This window comes from Pan troglodytes, chromosome 7, assembly GCF_028858775.2.
Source record: "Pan troglodytes isolate AG18354 chromosome 7, NHGRI_mPanTro3-v2.0_pri, whole genome shotgun sequence".
In the NCBI taxonomy this organism is placed as follows: Eukaryota; Metazoa; Chordata; class Mammalia; order Primates; family Hominidae; genus Pan; species Pan troglodytes.
The window spans coordinates 10,550,650-10,568,725 of NC_072405.2; the positions used below are offsets into that span (position 1 = coordinate 10,550,650).

An 18,076-nucleotide genomic window follows, 5' to 3' on the forward strand; every position below is an offset into this window, starting at 1 on the left:
CTTTCTTTGTGTTTGGAAGATTGAAATTATTTTCTTCTAGCTATTTTGAAATATATAATAAATTATCATTAACTATAATTTTCCTACTCTACTATTGAATACTAGAATTTTTTCCTTTTCCCTAACTTAAGCAACTTTCATTAAGAAAAAAAAAGAAATGGAGTAAATCCTGTAAACTTTTCTCCCAGGATGTTACCTGAATTTTTTGTCTTCCTCAGTGTCTATAAATAACTCCTACACAAACCTAGACATTCATTCACTCACACCTGCTTAATAGTTGCAAGTCTATTGTCTACAGCTGTGCTGTCATTCTTTCCCTCTTTAACACTTTACCTTGTACACTGATAAGGGATTAGTCTTCCTAGAAATGCTGGCTCCACAGTGTATTTGTGTGTGTGTGTGTGTGTGTGTGTGTGTGTGTGTGTGTGTGTGTATAATACATGTTTGCAAGCAAATCAAAAGCATGGCCCTTGTTCTCCATTTTATTTCTCAGTTCCAAGAGGAGGCAGTAAAAATAAATCTATTTAGTTCTGAAAGTTAAGAACTGGGGTGTTATAAGAAAATCAATCCAGCAGAAAGTGGAGAACGTAGGTGCCCTTGTGGCAGAAAAACCAACCAACCAAACAAACAAACCAAAAAAAACCACAATCAATCTTGAAAGGGGTGATGACAGAGGTGTGAGAGGGAAGTCGTCACCAAAACCAAACTCAGTTTATGAAAAAAGTTGCAACTGTTAAGCAGCAGTAACGGGGAAGTCATTGACAATGAAATAGCTGGCACACAGAGACAAATATGTTAGAGAGTTGACAAGGACACAATCATGAATCAACGCCATAAGATTAATGATGAATAGCTAAGGAATGCTGGGCTTAATACCTAGGTGATGGGAAGGGCTGTGCAGCAAAGCACCATGGCACACATTTACCTGTGTAACAAACCTGCACATCCTGCACATGGACCCCTGGACTTAAAATAAATGTTGAAAAAAAAATAGTCTACTTAACTCTGTAGCGTAGGACAGCAAAAAACAAAAAAAAAAAAAAAAAAGAGAGAGATCAAGAAAGAAAGAAAGATAGATAGATAGATAGATAGACAGATAGACAGATTAATGATGACAGCCAAGATGAACTAAGGGATCTGTCAAAGCAAGTTGGCCAGGCGTCCTCCTTTCCCCGGTGGCATGGGAGAAAAGTGAACAGGACAGTTAGGCGGAGCCACTGTGTCTTTGCACTGGGAAAGGTCTGATTGAATAACGGGGAGGCTCCCTTCGGTGTTATAGGAAAGGGTGGTGTGTCTAATCTCTGCTTCTCCACCAATCCGTGAATCGTCTCCTCAAGTAAATAAAGTCTACTGAACCATATCTATTCCAATTGCATTTCAAAATGTCTTAAACCAATATATACAACATAGATTTCTATCTTAACCTTCTAATACTTCAAATGCAAATGAATGCCTCTTCTTCATCTCTCTGAATTTGTTAATTCAAGTTCTGTAAAAAATCCATTGAATCATAAAAGAAGTTAAAGCTCCTTCCCTAAAACAGATCTGATAAACATATCAGGATTTTCTTGCAAGCATTAAGTTTAAAGCAAATTTTTCTTATTAGAAGTTGTTCATTAAAAAAGGTGTAGTGTTAAAACACAAATTGCTGTGACTAATTACATAACCCTGAGATATTTCTCAAATCTATTGTTTTTTTTTTTCTCCCCAAATGACATGCAAGCATCTTGATTTAGGTTCATATCATCTTTCGTAGTTAGAATAAGGCTCTGGACTTTCCTGCTTCCAGTTTTGTGCCATCCGTGATGCGGACCAATCTTCCCAATGTATACGCATTCTCATGCCATTCCTTTCATCAATATAATACACTGACACCCCATTTCCTTTGAGAATAAAACATAAACTCTTTGCCTGTCATACGGGACCCTGTTTATATCTTTCTGACCCTAGTCATTTCAAATAAGCAGAAAGGGAAGGAGGCGGAGAAGAAGGAGAGGGAAAAGATGGAGGAGAGAAACAGGAGAGGAGGAAAACAACAAAGAGGGGAGAAAGGAAAGGGGGGAAACGACAAGGAAAAGGAGGAGGAGAGGGAAGAGGAAGGGGATGAGAAAAAGGAAGATGAGGAGGAGGAAGAGTGGAAGAAAAGAATAAAAAGAAGGTGGAGGACTTAGTACTTGGCAAATAATATTCTAGGTGCTTTAAATCGATTATATATTCCTCACAGCAAAATTTAAAGGTGGATAGAGTTAATCCAAAAGGAAATACGAATGGACCCAGGACATAGAGCCAACCCTTCACTGTAGGCACCACTGTACCTAGAGACCACGGTACCGCTCCTCCTGCACCTCCACCAGCCCCTCCTGGTGCACTGTCAGTGTGCTCAGCCCCGGTACACCCAACCCACCTCACCTCCCTCGTCCATAGAGGATGTGAAGGTTTATTGAAAAAGAACTTAGATTTTCAAGAAAAAAAAAGCCATTAAAAAGTGAGCAAAGATATGAACGGACACTTTTCAAAAGAATATATACATTCAGCTAAGAAGCTTATGAAAAAAAGGTCAACATCACTGATCATTGGAGACATGGAAATCAAAACCACAATGAGATACCATCTCACACCATTTGGAATGGCTATTACTAAAAAGTCAGAATTTAACAGATGCTGGTGAGGTTGTGGAGAAAAAGGAGCACTTACACACTGTTGGTGGGAGTGTAAACTAGGTCAACTTTTGTGGAAGGCAGCGTGGTGATTCCTGAGATCTAAAGACAGAAATCCATTTGCCTCAGCAATCCCATTACTGGGTACATACCCAAAAGAATATAAATGGTTCTATCATAAAGACACATGCAGGTTTAAGTTCATTGCAGCACTATTCACAATAGCAAATACATGGAGTCAACCTAAATGCCCATCGATGGTAGACTGGATAAAGAAAATTGGTACATGTATACCATGGAATACTATGCAGCCATATAAAAAGAATGAGATTTTGTCCTTTGCAGGGGCATGGATGAAGCCAGTATCCTTAGCAAACTAGCACAGCAGCAGAAAACCAAATACTGCATGTTCTCACTTATAGATGGGCACCAAATGGTGAAAGTACATGGACACAAAGAGGGAAACAATGGTCACTAGGAACTACTGGAGGGTGCAGGGTGGGAGGAGGCAGAGGATCAGAAAAAACAACTGTTGGGTACTGGGCTTAATACCTGGGTGATGAATCTGTACAACAAACCACCATGGCACAAGTTTACCTATATAACAAACCTGCATGTGTATCCCTTAACCTAAAATAAAAGTTTTAAAAATAAAATAAAAATAAAAATATAAATGAAGACATAAAAAGTAAATAAAAAACAACAAAAGGAAGAAAGGAAGGAAGGTAGGGGAGGGGGAAGGGGATGGGGGAGGGGAAAGAGAAAGGGAAGGGAAGGGAAGGAAAGGGAAGGGAAGGGAAGGAAAGGGAGAAAGAAAATGCCTATAATACCTATCATCTGGTATCAGCTCAAATTCCCAGCCTTGTTTACCGACAATATTCCCAAGCAATGCAACTGTACAGAAAGACTGGTTATTTCCCCTCTCCGAATTTCTGGAACGTCCGACCTTCCTCCACATCCTCTGAGACCTCTCTGCCCCCTTCCCTCACACCCTCTGCTACTTGCCTTTCTTGAACATCCTCTGCAGATCCGTCACTATTTGCTGTATTAAATGATTCTGCTTTCTCATTATACAGTTGGACTCCTTATCCTCATCACTCTCCTTCTTCCTTCCACACATCATCACACCCATGTGTTGACATCCCCATGGACGCCGGAGATGGAAACCCACCAATGACTGTGCAGGCATCCAGCATTTGTGGGAATTCATCTGATGCCTTAGAAAAGTTGGTACTGACAGAAGCCACTATTAGAATTACATGTGCTTCAGAGTATTGATTTACTTAATATGTTTAAAAATAATTTTATAATTTCCATTATAAATATATAATAAAACAAACTTATAATTAAATACTTGAAAATTCATATGAAAGTGTTTTTGAGGATTATAAAGTACTGATGTTCACTTGCCCAACAAAACAATTGTTGTGGATGTTTGAGTATTTATTTCCCTAATCAAAGTTTCACATATTTTGTTTTACTCATCAGAACACCTGTCAGATCCATGTGTGCTGTTGTCAATGGCAGAATTTCCTTCTTTTTATAGCTGAGTAATATTTCATTGTGCTTGTATACTACACCTTGAGTCTGTACAGTTTTTATTTGTCAATTATACATCAATAAAGCTGGAAACAAAGAAAAAGAAAACTAAACAAAGAACAAATCAGTAAGATGTACTAACGTTTTGAGTTTTTTAAATCCTCAAAGAGTTTTTAATGAGCTTTAATAGCAACAAAAGTATTGCACAAGAAGCTCAAATTAGAATCAGTAGCTGAAATTATGTCACCACAGAATGTATTTAAAATGTGTGTGTATATCTATGTATTTATCTTTATATGTATTTGAGAGCTATATAACAGAAATTTTTAACTTAGAACACACACCTCTCATTCCAGCTGATATACTGTATATGTGTATATATAGGTGTGTGTGTTTATCTATGCATATATATATGCCCATATATATATGTATGCATGCATACATTTATACATAAATGATGTTAGTAGAAGACAGGTCTTCCATGATATATTTAATCTTTCCAATGAAGACCCTGGGGATAAACTTTATAAAATTAGTCAGTAGAAGGTAGGTCCTTCATGATACATTTAAACTTTCCAATGAAGACCCCAGGGATAAACTTTTGAGAGAATTTTATCTTAATTACTATAACACATGTCTCACAATATATATTACTTTTTCAAGAATTCTGATTGCAGGACTCATCAAGAGTTCTGAAAATAGCTGGATTGTCAAATGTGTCTACAATAAAACATATTTATACATATCATATAATATTAGTTTGCATTGACTTTCTACCAGAATACCCTGGAATGAGCTGTTCCAATTGTTTAAAAATCTGCCTCTCCACTAAAGGAATCTTCTTGAGAGACCTTTCATTTTATAACTTCCTGAATAGAAGATGCTAGTTTCTTCTAAAAGTTTTAGATTTTCTAACGATAGATATTTCGTGTTCCTTTTGACATGATATAGCATGATAACATGTGATGTGCATTATTAGGGAGATGCTAAGATTCCGCAAGTAATTATTTTGCATGAGGAGTTTTACATAAATACTTGCAATAAACTGACCATGGCAGCACTTGGTTATACAACAGTCAAAGCCGAGATAAGACTAGGAAAGAGTATGAATCAAGACAGGATTAAATGTTTCCAAAAAAGAGAAGTTTGTATTGACTAAGAGAGAATTGGCGTCGGAAACTACTTTTCTGTCCTATCTTATTTCTTAAAGTTTGCAGACCAGGTCAAACACCCAAACTGAAGTGTGCAAATTCTTCACATCCAAAATGCTTCACTGATGCTTCTGGCAAGAGTCATTGCCTGGAATCTTTATGTAACGGTTTCTCTTTTCCCTTATGTTCAATACGTAATACACTTTCATCAACGTGCACTTAATTGAGAAACCCACTTACTTGGAATGTCTCCCAAGGAATCAAATTAAGCCTAATTATACTTAATGGCAATGGCTGCTGCTTAATTTGGATGGTAATTCTGCTTAATTGAGATGCCTTCAGGTGTCTAAGTGGTGCTTTGCTAAGAGTATTGGTTGTGCGGGTATGTCAACCTGGAATACCTTGTTTCTTCTCTGAACATTTCTCCGAGATAAATGACAAAGGGCAAATAATTATCTGAAGCAATATAACACAAAATAACTGAAATTTAATGTGTTAATTATTAAGTCCTCACAATCAGGAAAATATATACAATGTCTGCGTAAGTATACACAAAGATGAGAGAGAAAAAATAAACTTCTAAAAGGAGAGAAGAGAATTGTATAAACCCAAGCTGCCTAAATTCATTACTGGTCATTTTATGTTTTGGACAAGTTTAAAAGTCCACTTTAAGAAATCAAAGAACATACATCATGAGTTTTAATGGATGTTAGCCATAAAACTAAAGTAAAAGGAAGATACTGTGACTGGAATCACATCATATGCAAAAGATATACTAGTGTTAATTCCAACCTCTTTCCTTGGTGTCTTGCTTGCCTGGATGTGATGGATATCACTGGTCACCATACACTAACCGTCGGCTCCTCTTCCTGGCTTCTAGATATTTCTTTCCTTGGCTCCGTGGCAATTGGACCACAGGCATTTGACGCAATGGGATATGAAGGAACTCAGCAGACAAATTCTAGGAAATATGCCTTCCATCTCTAGCCAAACATGCCTCATTTCATTAAACATGACCAAATCGGGAACTAAAGCCTCAGGTGGTTGCAGACGTCTTGAGAACTGAGGGGAAATATTGTCTCCGCTCTGGAGAGTGGGGCAGGAAAAATGTCAAACACCTGAGCTGCAATGCTATCACGGAGCTACTGAATACAACCTGGAAGCTCCCTGACTCTGCCCCTTTGTTATGTAAAATAAGGTATCCCCCAAACTTTCGGTTTTTAGTTGGCTCTTTTGTTAGTTACAGCCAAAAATACCCTATGGAGGTAGAAAATAACCTGTTCTTTCATTTATTTATGGTGGAAAGCAAGGAAGCTAATAAAGCGTTCTCACAGTGCAATAGGATGACAAGGAGTTTCACTTTCCTGGATCTTGAGTTCCTCTCTGTCAAGTAGTAAAAGGTTTAAACAATAGGAACTCTAAGCTTCTTTTTAGATAGAATTTCAATTATTCTAGTATGTGTAGGAAAATAATAGAAACTAAAATGTGCTATAGGCACATCTTTCATATAGAATAAAAATATTTATGATTATTGATGTATAATCTGGATTTAAATGAATTTTGAAAGTATTGGAAAGATGTTAATTCCCTTGAAGATTTAGCTTGGTGGCAGCGTTTTCCGGTGGAAACTGTGGGTATTCCACTCCAGGGCAAAACACTTCAGTCTTTTAAAACTCTGTAATGGCACTTACAGGTGGAAGATCATTCTCACTACAGTTGAGACAAAATTTACCTCCAATTGACTTTGAGAGAAAAACAATGCCATCAACAAGGCTTTCTTGGAGTATATTCCGCTTTCTGCATGCTGTCATCCTAATTTCTGGTTTCCTCCGCTAACAACACACCTGTGAATTCTAAATGTGCCTCTGCCCGTTCCATGGACTTGGATGGACAGTAGGCACCTTGCTATCCCTGTGCCTAATACCATACACATCTCCTACATAAAGAAATTGGTTCCTGAAGTCTGTTCCCTGGTTAAAGGTACGGAGAACATATATTGTTCTGAACTGGAAAGATTTTGAGAATGCAGTAGAGGCATTGTTAGTAACTGTTCAAGGACAGCAGAGATTTACCAAGACTCCTCTGCGACAGAAACAAGAATGCTCACCTGCCTCGGGTTTGACTCTCCTCCACGGCGTCATCTCTCTCTCTCCTGTTTCCCACACCCACAGCACCTACTGGAGGCAGCTGCAGGGGGAAGCCTGCAGGGGTGTAAGGTCCAAGAGAATCCGGTGTTCTGCGCTCCCCGTGCTCGGGGGTCCTGTGTTCCTCCCTCCCCATGCTTGAGGGTCTTGTGTTCCTCCGTCCCTGTGCTGGAAGGTCTCCAGTCTTGCTAAGTCTCCATCTGAGACAAGTCTGGGGTAATTTCCCCTGCACCACTCCATGGTGTCTGCTCTGTTTCAGACCTTATCATCTTTCATCTGAAGTACTGTAATAGATTCCAAACTCTGCCTCTCACGTCTCCTTCTGGAAACCTGTTAGGGTGTACTTCCTTCCTCTCCACCGAAAGGGCTACAGGAAGAAGTGATGTTACTGCGTGTTCAAGTTCCTCTCCTCGTGGATCCCCCTAAAGCGCAGCGTTGCTAAACGGTAGCCCATTCATTTGACTTCAAAAGACGCGAAAGAAGGGGATGGAAAGAAATTCCACCTGTGAGTGGTATACTGAGTCAGTGTCCCTGCAGGCATTTGGCTCCATCCTGCTAGGGATGGCTGCAGAGCTGTGAGAATTCACCTCAGAGTTTTCCGCCCGACCCATTACAGGGGCGCATTTGAGCACTCCTTCTCCACCCAGGAAGGGCGGTGGGAGCCCCCTCTCAGTCCAAGTGGGGCTGTGTCAAAAGGAGGAGAAGACTCCTGCAGGCTTTGCAAACTCTGAGGGCAGAGCCTGGGGCAGAAAGCAGGAGCTTCAGGGAGCAGCTGAGGGAGGGCTGAGGCTCTGCCACTGTGAAGCGGGCTAAGAGCAGGGAGGTGGGCAGGAGAGGGGCTTGGTGCAACCTCATCACAGGCAGCACACGCAGGGAGCTTCCTGGAGAGCCCCTGATTGCTGCGTTTCTCCTCCCCAGCGTTTCTCATTTTATGTAATCTCCACTTTCACACACTTTTAAAATTTGTGACAGATTCATGCAATTCTCATAAAACCACCTGGAACATACACAGGTTAACTAAACCATTCCCTTGATTTGATCTAATTAATTCCTTTTAGCTATATTTTCTTTAAAAAAAAATTCAAGAAGAGTTCCTTCTGCCTCTCAAATTGCAGAAGTAACATAATTCTGTATTTTGAAAATGTCGCAATGGGATACTTCTGGTCTTGATCACATCTCAATCCCTTTAATATAAAATATTTGCTTTTATTTGAGCCCCTATGGAAATGCATGTAATCTATTTACTCTTAAGTCAACACCTAATAAAGCCCCAAAACAAACTCAATTGTTCAGCTATTTCCTCTGTAAAGTTCTACTATCTAACCTTCAGAACTTTTCTAAATTCTCAATATCATATGATTTTCTGGAGACCAAACAGAATATTCTAATTATTTAAAAGTGTGTAAATGCAGAAATTAGTAAATGTAATTATCAATAAACTAGTTATATACTATATAATTTTAATTCAAATTGAAATAAAACTCTTTTGTTAGACAAATTAATGAGATGGCTTAGTAAATAGTTAACAAGTTGTTAATAAGTGTTTTTTTTCTATTTATCTTATGCTTGTTTCTGTTACACTACCAGTATTAGCAGCTTATAATAGATAATGATATTACATTTACTTATGCAACATGTGGATTTATCTGTTTTTCACAACTCTTCTCTAAGGTAAATGCTATTACTATATCTCTTTGCCCAAATTCATGCAACTACTAAGTGGCAGAGCTGGTTCTTAAAGTGATGATTGCAAGTACTGAAAAACAATAGCTTCTTGGTAAAAAACTGAGTAACAAACCATTGAGTAGCATATAGAAAAAACAAGGTTTGTACCACTATAGTCGATGTCCCAGGGTACAACACGGCTCTAGCATACTGAGAAATACCAGAATCAAACTTGGAGACTTTTGTCACAGCAAAGACAGCCCAGAAATTCCTCAGTGTTTCAGAAAGCCTGCAACGCCCTGGAGTTTTACCCAGCTCTGCTCATTAAAGCTTGAATTTTTACATAAATTATAACTGAGATTTTAGAACTAAAATAAGCCAACCAAAACCAAAGGCATCTGTGATGAACACTTTACAGAATCTAAAATCAGAACATTTCTCTTTTAGAACTGGCAACCCAACAGCTTTGAGAGGAAACTATATAAATAAGATGGATATTTTAACAAAATGTAAAAATGAAGAGATGATCACTTAGACACAGAACTGTTGGTAATAACTCAATAATTGGTAAATAGTGGGGTTCAGTAAATTTAATATTACTATAAATATAATTATTTTAATATTACATAATTTAAGTGAAATCCATACCTATAATAGTTTCCTGACAGTTTTTTTTTAAGTGAAATCAATATGAAGATGTCTACCTTGTTTTTTCTTCCTACTGGCAAGCATCTATATTGAACTTAAAAGGAGTTAAAAGAATTCATTTGATAGCCAATGAAACATGATTATGAGTATGATATCTATCCTAAGATTTAAAATGTAGTAACATAATTGCAAACTATGTATGCAAACTTACAGAGAAATAACAGTATTACCCTCTATTACTACCCTGGAGGAAATATATATTTTACACAAAGTAAGAAAGAGGAAAACACGCTCAGATGTTTAATTCTTGAAAAACGTATATAGCTTATGAGAAGAAACACATGAACTGTAGAAAACAATTCAAAAGACAGAATTGTTTTTTATCTTTTCTTGATATGGAGTCTTGCTCTGTCGCCCAGGCTGGAGTGCAGTGGCACGATCTTGGCCCACTTCAAGCTCTGCCTCCTGGGTTCAAGCGATTCCTGGGCCTCAGCCTCTCGAATAGCTGGGATGACAGGTGCCTGCCACCAAGCCCAGCTAATTTTTGTTCGTATTTTTTAGTAGAGATGGGGTTTCACCATGTTGGCCAGACTGGTTTTAGAACTCCTGACCTCAAGTGATCCACCCACTTTGGCCTCCCAAAGTGCTGGCATTACAGGCTTGAGCTACTGAGCCCGGCCCAAAGACAGTATTTTTGTGTCTGAGTATAGTAGGAGCATTTCTAACACTTAGTCATACTATGCATAAATACTGTGGTATTTAAGAAAGCTTGTAATATAGTGTGTGAGACCTGAGTTGAAAAAGACATAAGAGAAAGCACTATGATACATAAAGGAGGAATGTAGACTTTCTCTCCAGAAGCACTAAATGGCACCACAGTGAGAATACTCACTTTGCATCTGAATCTCAGACTGCTCTGCAATGAATGTGGCATCTAGACACAGGATGCAGCTGGAACTTTTAAATTCAAACAGTAAAGTGTAAGCACGGATAGCATTTGCTGGGCTGTTTGCTTCAACAATAGATCCTATAAGAGTGCGGTGTGCATTAACCACAGGGGTTGGAGGCGGAGCCTTACCTTGTCCGGGTCGGTGGTGGTGATGACCCACACACAGTGTGCATTATCTTCATACTGAACCGGATAATTAGGGGAGGTAATGACGCCGCTGGGCCCACGCAGATTGGATCCACATGTTCTCGCTGAAAACACATAGAAACGACGTTATTTTCTACAACATTGTGTCAGTTTGGTAAAGACATAACATTTATGGGAAATTTCAAGTTAGCTCTTATCTAATCACAGTAAAAAAAAAAAAAAATGGTGCATGGACTCCAACTGGGACATGGACTCCAGTCAGCAAGTGGATTGCTCAGCCGGCAGGACTTTTGCTTGGTATCTGCAGTGTTACGCTGGGGCACTTCATTTTTTCCAAAAGCCTCTCCACTCACCAAAGTATCTAACAGATGATAGCCCCATGTGCAATGTCAATACCAAAGTAGCCCATTTCAAATCCCAGTGTGACTCAGAGTGTTCACGTAGGTGTCGTTGTTCAGAGTCTCCATACACACCTAATTGTGTGCGACTGCAGTAAGATAGAGGGAAAGGCACCGCCGAGTGCAATTCAACCAGAGTTACCATCTCAGCTACATCTTACACTGTGTGACCTCCAATAAATTGTGTCTTTTCAACTTTAAAAAAGGGTTTTGGAGCAGATGATCTCCAAAGTCACTTTCGAGCTTTAGATTCTATTCTACAATAAACTACACCAATTTCTTTACAGCACAACGCAAGTAGGAACTTAAAATTTATTGCAAGTTTAAAGAAAGAAAATAGGAATGGTGACTTTAAAAATAAAAAAAAATCTTAAAGTTGAAATGAAAGACTGAGTGAAGCATAGAAATTGCACAATTCAATACATACAACTTAGTCTGGAATATAAAAATAATTTAATTGGCCTCCAGTTTATGAAAGGAGTTTTTTTTCAAATCAATACACATATTTTAGAAATATAATGTCAGCATAGACTCTGGTTTTAACATTCATAATTTAAACTGGGTTTCAGAAAGGAGCAGAAGAAACTAATTTCACAAGAAGAAATTAATGTAAGAGAACTTCTGCTTCATTTTCCTAAGACATCCTATGACACAAACTGATAAAAATGTTTCATAGGAAGGATTAATCCTCGTCATAGCCCATCCTCTATTTTTTCATTCCTTGGGTTTAACCCTTTCTTCAAGACAGTTATTATTCTAGCAGACTCAGCTACAAAACTCAGCAGAACAGGACTTGTGACTTAACAAGGGCTAGTTTGTGGGGGGACAAGAATTAACCACTGAACCCAGGTTTTCCAAAGGGCATCAAGAACCAGACATTTCTCTCTTCCATGCATGTCAAAATAATTAATAATAATAATAATAATAATACAAATCATGGCTATTCCTCATAATGCTTCTTTAATCTGTAATCTACTGTGAGTATTCATCTGAGATCTCTCTCTCCTAAATGGTTATGCATTCCCTGACCTTAGGAACAGTCCTCTTTCTGCATTTACCTGTCCCTCCTCAGCACTGTGTACCATGCTGTAGTCCCAGACATGTGAAAATGGGACAAGATAATTTGAGACAACTGTTCAGTTGCTTCCTACTTACTATGGAAATAATTAGCTAAAACTGACCTATTCTACATTGATAAGTGTGTTAAAATTAGCTTTTAAAATGCTGGCATTTACTGTCCAAATGAAAAGCAAACATGGGTAAAACATAACTGGGTTTTCGAAACTCAGTAGGTGAGTCATTGGTCTAAAGGTCACTGGACAAAGGACTGGATGAAAACATGGACCCCTCTTATACACTAATATCTCACTCTCTAATGAGTCTGTTTTAATGAGCTGTTCTCAGAGAGGATCATAAACTTTAGATGTGAAATCTTAAAGCCCTCTAATATTAGTATTATCCAACTAGAAAACCTTTGAAAAAAGTGATAATAAACTCTGAGTTGTAATACCTTTATGTTGCATTTTCCTACTTTTTAACACTTCATAATTAACAGCTGTTATAAACATCATGCAGCGTTCATAAATATTTGCTGATTTAATTGTGAAGCAATGTAACCATATTGGCATTGTCAGTCTGCATTTCAAGCTTTTAAAAAGTACATCTGAAAAACATCTGCAGGGGAAAGTCATTTGTTACAATCCTACTGACAAGGTGGGCTCAGCCTGTCATTGGCCCAGATGTTCCCGGCCCGAAGGATCCCTAAAGCTGGCCCCGCCCATGGCTTTGTGTCCTAGGTGCCTGCTGTGAAGCTGGCCCCTCACTTGGCTTATGAAAATTGGCTACCAGCATCTCATGAAATGCATCTCATGCATCATATTTTATTTGTGAAGTAACTTTTAATAAAATATGCATAGGAAGCCAGCCCGTCACCACATTTTCAGGCCTACGAAGTACCAAGTTACACATAAAGCAAGTCATGGGCCCAGTTCCTTCAGAGACATTCTTTACCAAAAGCTTTCAAATTAACCCATGTTTCTTTTTTTAATTTAGAAACCTCTGTCCGTCTTTGCAACATATTTTAATAAAAAATTGTTTATTTTTTGTCCATTTTTTTATTAAGCCATCAAAATGGTCATCTAAAATGAATATTGGGAATATTAAGACCAGAGATTTCTGTCTGATTTGTTCATTTGTTTAACTTTGCCAATTAGAACAATTTTTAGCATTTGATCGTTTCCTCAATAAATATTAGCATAGCTTCTGAATAGGTGTAACAGCCTTAAGTCACATAACCTAACTGTAATTATGTAATTCTAACCCTCCTTCTTAGGACATTGTTGGAAGCTTGTGCTACTTTCTCAATGTTTGCCTTTCTAAATCTTCTCCAACCTAATCATCTGCTTCTTTACCATCTGATGATGTGCCCCCTATTTGGCTCGTTATGATTTATTTAGTTATTGCTTCCTTTCATCTAGGGCTTTCTACTAGTCAGAATAACCCTCAGTTTTTCAAATGGCAACTACTGTAAGTTCAGCCATGCATGTGTAGAGCCCTTATGAAACAACCACCCTGTGGCTTGAGCTGTTGTGACTTCTACCAGCCGATGTCCACACGGTGGTGAACAGAGTGTCTGTTGTCCTCTAGCTGTCCTGCAGCTCACCTTATTACCTGGGCCAGGAAAGCTTACATTAATTTCTCTGAATTTCATAGTGGAGAGAGAAGAGCCAACACACAGTCCTCCATCTAGCACACCCACGTCTTCCCCTCCGTCAGCTTCCAGCACCAGAAGGGTATAATTTCTCATGTCTACCATATGTTACGCTTTAAAAAATTAGGTATTTGGAAAAAAGAAAAAGAAGAGTTAGAGAAGAAAATGGGACAGGCTGAGAAAGAAGAGATGACCCAGGGCTGAGCTTTGTACTGAGTAGATCCAACGAGTGAGTGTCCTTGGTCAGGGAGCTTTGGTGATGATCTGTTAGGGATGTCTGCTGTCCTCCCTTAGAAATCCTCTAGTTAGACGGGAAGGGCACAGCAGCCTGCGAGGCAGGAAGAATAATGGATGTCGAGAAAATCTCGGCAGTGCACGCAGGCCCTTGCAAAGGAAGCGGATGGCTGCCATTATCTTATCTAAAAACCATATCTGTGTTGCTTTGTCGCCTATTGGGGGGGGGCTCTATTTGAATACAAATTTATCCGATGTTCTCGGAGGTCACGAAACGATGCCATAAGTTCCGACTCAGAAACATAGACATATGAAGGTTTAACACCTGCCTCTCTCTTCACTCATGGACTCTGCTGCCTTTTCACTTCATGCAAAGAACCGATTGGGCAGCTCGTCACACAGGAGACAGCCGAGGGAAAGTGTTCTGACTGGGACTGGACAATTTCATAGCATCCCTGGAGGCAGGGAAACTTCTTTCCTTCCCTTAGCTTCTGTGCTAAACAGGCATTCAATTAGTCAACGAAGTATGTGATTAAGCAGCATAATTAACTAACTACAGTATACTAGTGCCAAGCTAGTTTTTAAAACAATATCTCTCTCCATAAGCTGCCATCGTGGATATCTGTAGACGCACGTTTACACAAACTATAGTAGAATGCCTCTTTCTACTCTTGCAAAGGCCTTGCCTCTTGGAAATATAACATCTAATAGAGAGTAAAATTCACTGACATGCTAGATAAATGTACTTGGATAATAACTGCGACCTAATGTACACCTGATGTTACTTGCTTGACAGTTTTCCAGACTTGTAAACTCAAATTTCACTTACATCTTTTCTGTCTCCCCGGTAAAACTAGAACTCACAGAATGATAAATTGAAAATATAAAACGTCAGGAGGGAAAGTGGAAAGGGAGAAGAAAACTAACCAATTTTGGATGCCAATGCATACCATTTTGACATTTATCCACTGCATCAATGAATATTTATTAAGTATAAAATAGGTTTGTTTCATGCAATTTATCTTACTTAATATAAAGTAATAACTTATCTGTTTATTTAAATGCAGTTCCAGGAAATCTTATTGTTCTATAGTAACTACTCAATCAAATTACTTGAAAGAAGAAACATTCTGATTAAATTTAAATTACTGGGATTTCAGGAGTCGCATTAGAAGCTTTTTTTAAAGCAAATTTATAATTACATTGGATAGCCTATTTCTCATATGTTTTTAGGAGAAAATATTTTTATCAAGCACAAATTTTATGTCCAGATTGTGAACCATAATGAAGATAATACATCACAGAGGCTAAGAACTTCCTTTCCTTCAACACACCTGGTTCCAGGCCTGGCTTAGGTAGTCAGTAGCTGTCTCATCTTAACTTATTTAATTTTAAGCCACTCAGCTTATTCAATTAGAATAATCATAACTCCACTTATGATTGCTCTAAGGATTGAATAAAAGAAGACAATAAAGCATTTACTACATGGCCTGACATATCACAGCACAGCCAGTGTGGTGGCTCACGCCTGTAATTCCAGCATTTTGGGAGGCTGAGGCGGGTGGATTACCTGAGGTCAGGAGTTTGAGACCAGCATGGCCAACATGGTGAAACCCTGTCCTACGAAACATACAAAAATTAGCTGGGTGTGGTGGCAGGTGACTGTAATCCCAGCTACTCAGGAGGCTGAGGCAGAAGAATCCCTTGAGCCAGGGAGGTGGAAGTTGCAGTGAGCCAAGATAGCACCACTGTACTACAGCCTGTGTGACAGAGGGAGACTCTGTCTCAAAAAGAAAAAAAAAAAATTAAAAGAAAGAAAAAAGTATACATGCAGTGCTCATGATGAGTTGAACACTGAGGGTATGGCGGAGAGAGAAGAAAACTAAGTTTCTTGCCTTCAGCAGGAAATTAACAAACATATGGACATATAATGTCAGAAGGAGAAAATAGCTTTGAAGAAAGGCAGATAAAAGATTTGTAAAGTGAGGGAAAAGGCCTGCTCTGTAAGAAGTGGTTTTGGAAGGACGTGGGTTCAGATGGCATTTGATGAACGGCATAAATGGACAGTCACAGGGATACCTGGGGGGAGGGGGATACTCCAGAGAGGGGAAACCAAATGCAAGAATCCTAGGAGAGAAACACCCCTGGCATGCTCTAGGAATGTAAATAGCACCAACTTAAGGTTAGCTTTCAGGTTATTTGATGTCAATAGAGTATGAGAGTAGTATAAGATAAAAAACTATATTATTGCCAATAACTTAGTAAAAATAATAAGAAGAAAAATATATTTTCTCCCAGGTGACCTTCAGGTAAAAAGTATAAAGCTTCAGGAGTCAGGAAACAGCATCAGAAATTTCTCCAAATTCACAGGAATTAAAAATTAACCGTGTGTTTTTCTGTCTAAATCTCTGAGACAGTGGCTACCTGATCAAATACACAAAATATTATCCTGACACTGATACTGGATCTATAACCTGGTATAAAGAAGAGTCATCTTTCGGGATAAATGATCTTCTTATTACTCTTTAAAAGGTCATTTCTACAAGGGCAGAAAACACAAATGGAAAAGAAAAAGCTGTAAAAGTTTTTGGTAAATGATGAGTTCACAAATTAAGAATAATTTTTAGCTAACCTCTTCTGAAATTCCAAGGCAATAATAACTTTATTCCCTGAGTCTGCCTGGCTCCAATTAGCTTCCAGGTAACCACAGTTACAACTGCCAATAATACTTTATTTCTCTTAGAGGGCTTTTCATCTCAGGGAGCAACTCAAAATATTAACTCTACAGATCAAAGTGCATTAGCATTAAAGAAGTTCTCTACATAAATCGCCCCTAAAGACTGATGGAATGAAGTACCAGCCTGAACATTTTACTTAAAAAAATAGAACGATATACTCTTCTCTCCATTTTGTTTGCTTATTTTAAAAATCTACTGCCAGTTAAAGATACTCATACAGTTTTAAACAGCTCGTAATGTTTTACCCTGCAAAAAATCATAATGGTTGTTTTCATATTCCTAAATGAAGTAAGCATAATTTCAAACAAAATCACTTGTATAATTACTGAGCTATGACAACCATTCATCTGTTTGGTAACAGGAAGAAAAGGTAATGTTGCCCCCGTTCTCAGACCTAATTAGCTAATGTAAGCATTGGCTAACCACACCAGCCTCCAGATGGAAGGATCACTTCTGACTCACTGCAATTTATCGAATGCTTCCATCAGATATTCCTGCTCCAGAGAAGGCATGACCATTACTTCAGAGTTAGAGACCCTTCATGAAAATAGGAACCTTGAGAGTCAGTCCTTCCTGAATGCACCTCGCTGGAATACCTTTATGCTCAGAATGGACCTGATGTTCAGACCAGGGGCATTTTATTGCATTTGATAGATGGTAGAGTTGAGAATATGTGGCAGAAACGATCATTATCAGGCCACCTTTAGAGGCTAAGAATGAATCAGGAAAATTCAAAACTATGATGCTGTCTTTTTTCTTTCCTTTTTTCTTTTTGAGATGAAGTTTTGCTCTTGTCACCCAGGCTGGAGTATAGTGGCACGATCTCTGCTTACTGCAACCTCCACCTTCGAGGTTCAAGTGATTCTCCTGCCTCAGCCTCCCGAGTAGCTGGGATTACAGGCATGCACCAGCATGTCTAGCTAACTCTGTAGAGACAGAGTTTTACTATGTTGGCCCGGTTGGTCTTGAACTCCTGACCTCAGGTCATCTGCCTGCCTTGGTCTCCCAAAGGGCTGGGATTACAGGCGTGAGCCACCGTGCCGGCCAATGCTGTCTTTTCTAATACTATTTTTTGTGGTAATGGCAGAGTGACAAA

The 18,076-nt window shown here is 38.7% G+C and overlaps 1 protein-coding gene across 3 annotated transcripts in view; it reads right to left on the reverse strand.

Annotated features, from left to right (window-relative positions):
* The window catches only part of CSMD1 (CUB and Sushi multiple domains 1), a 2,064,385-nt gene that overhangs the window by 627,063 nt on the left and 1,419,246 nt on the right, over nucleotides 1-18,076 (reverse strand). For all 3 annotated transcript variants that reach the window (XM_054657204.2, XM_016960221.4, XM_054657205.2), the window contains one exon: nucleotides 10,883-11,004. In XM_054657204.2, the coding sequence (XP_054513179.1) occupies nucleotides 10,883-11,004 (122 nt within the window). The remainder of the gene's footprint in view (nucleotides 1-10,882; nucleotides 11,005-18,076) is intronic.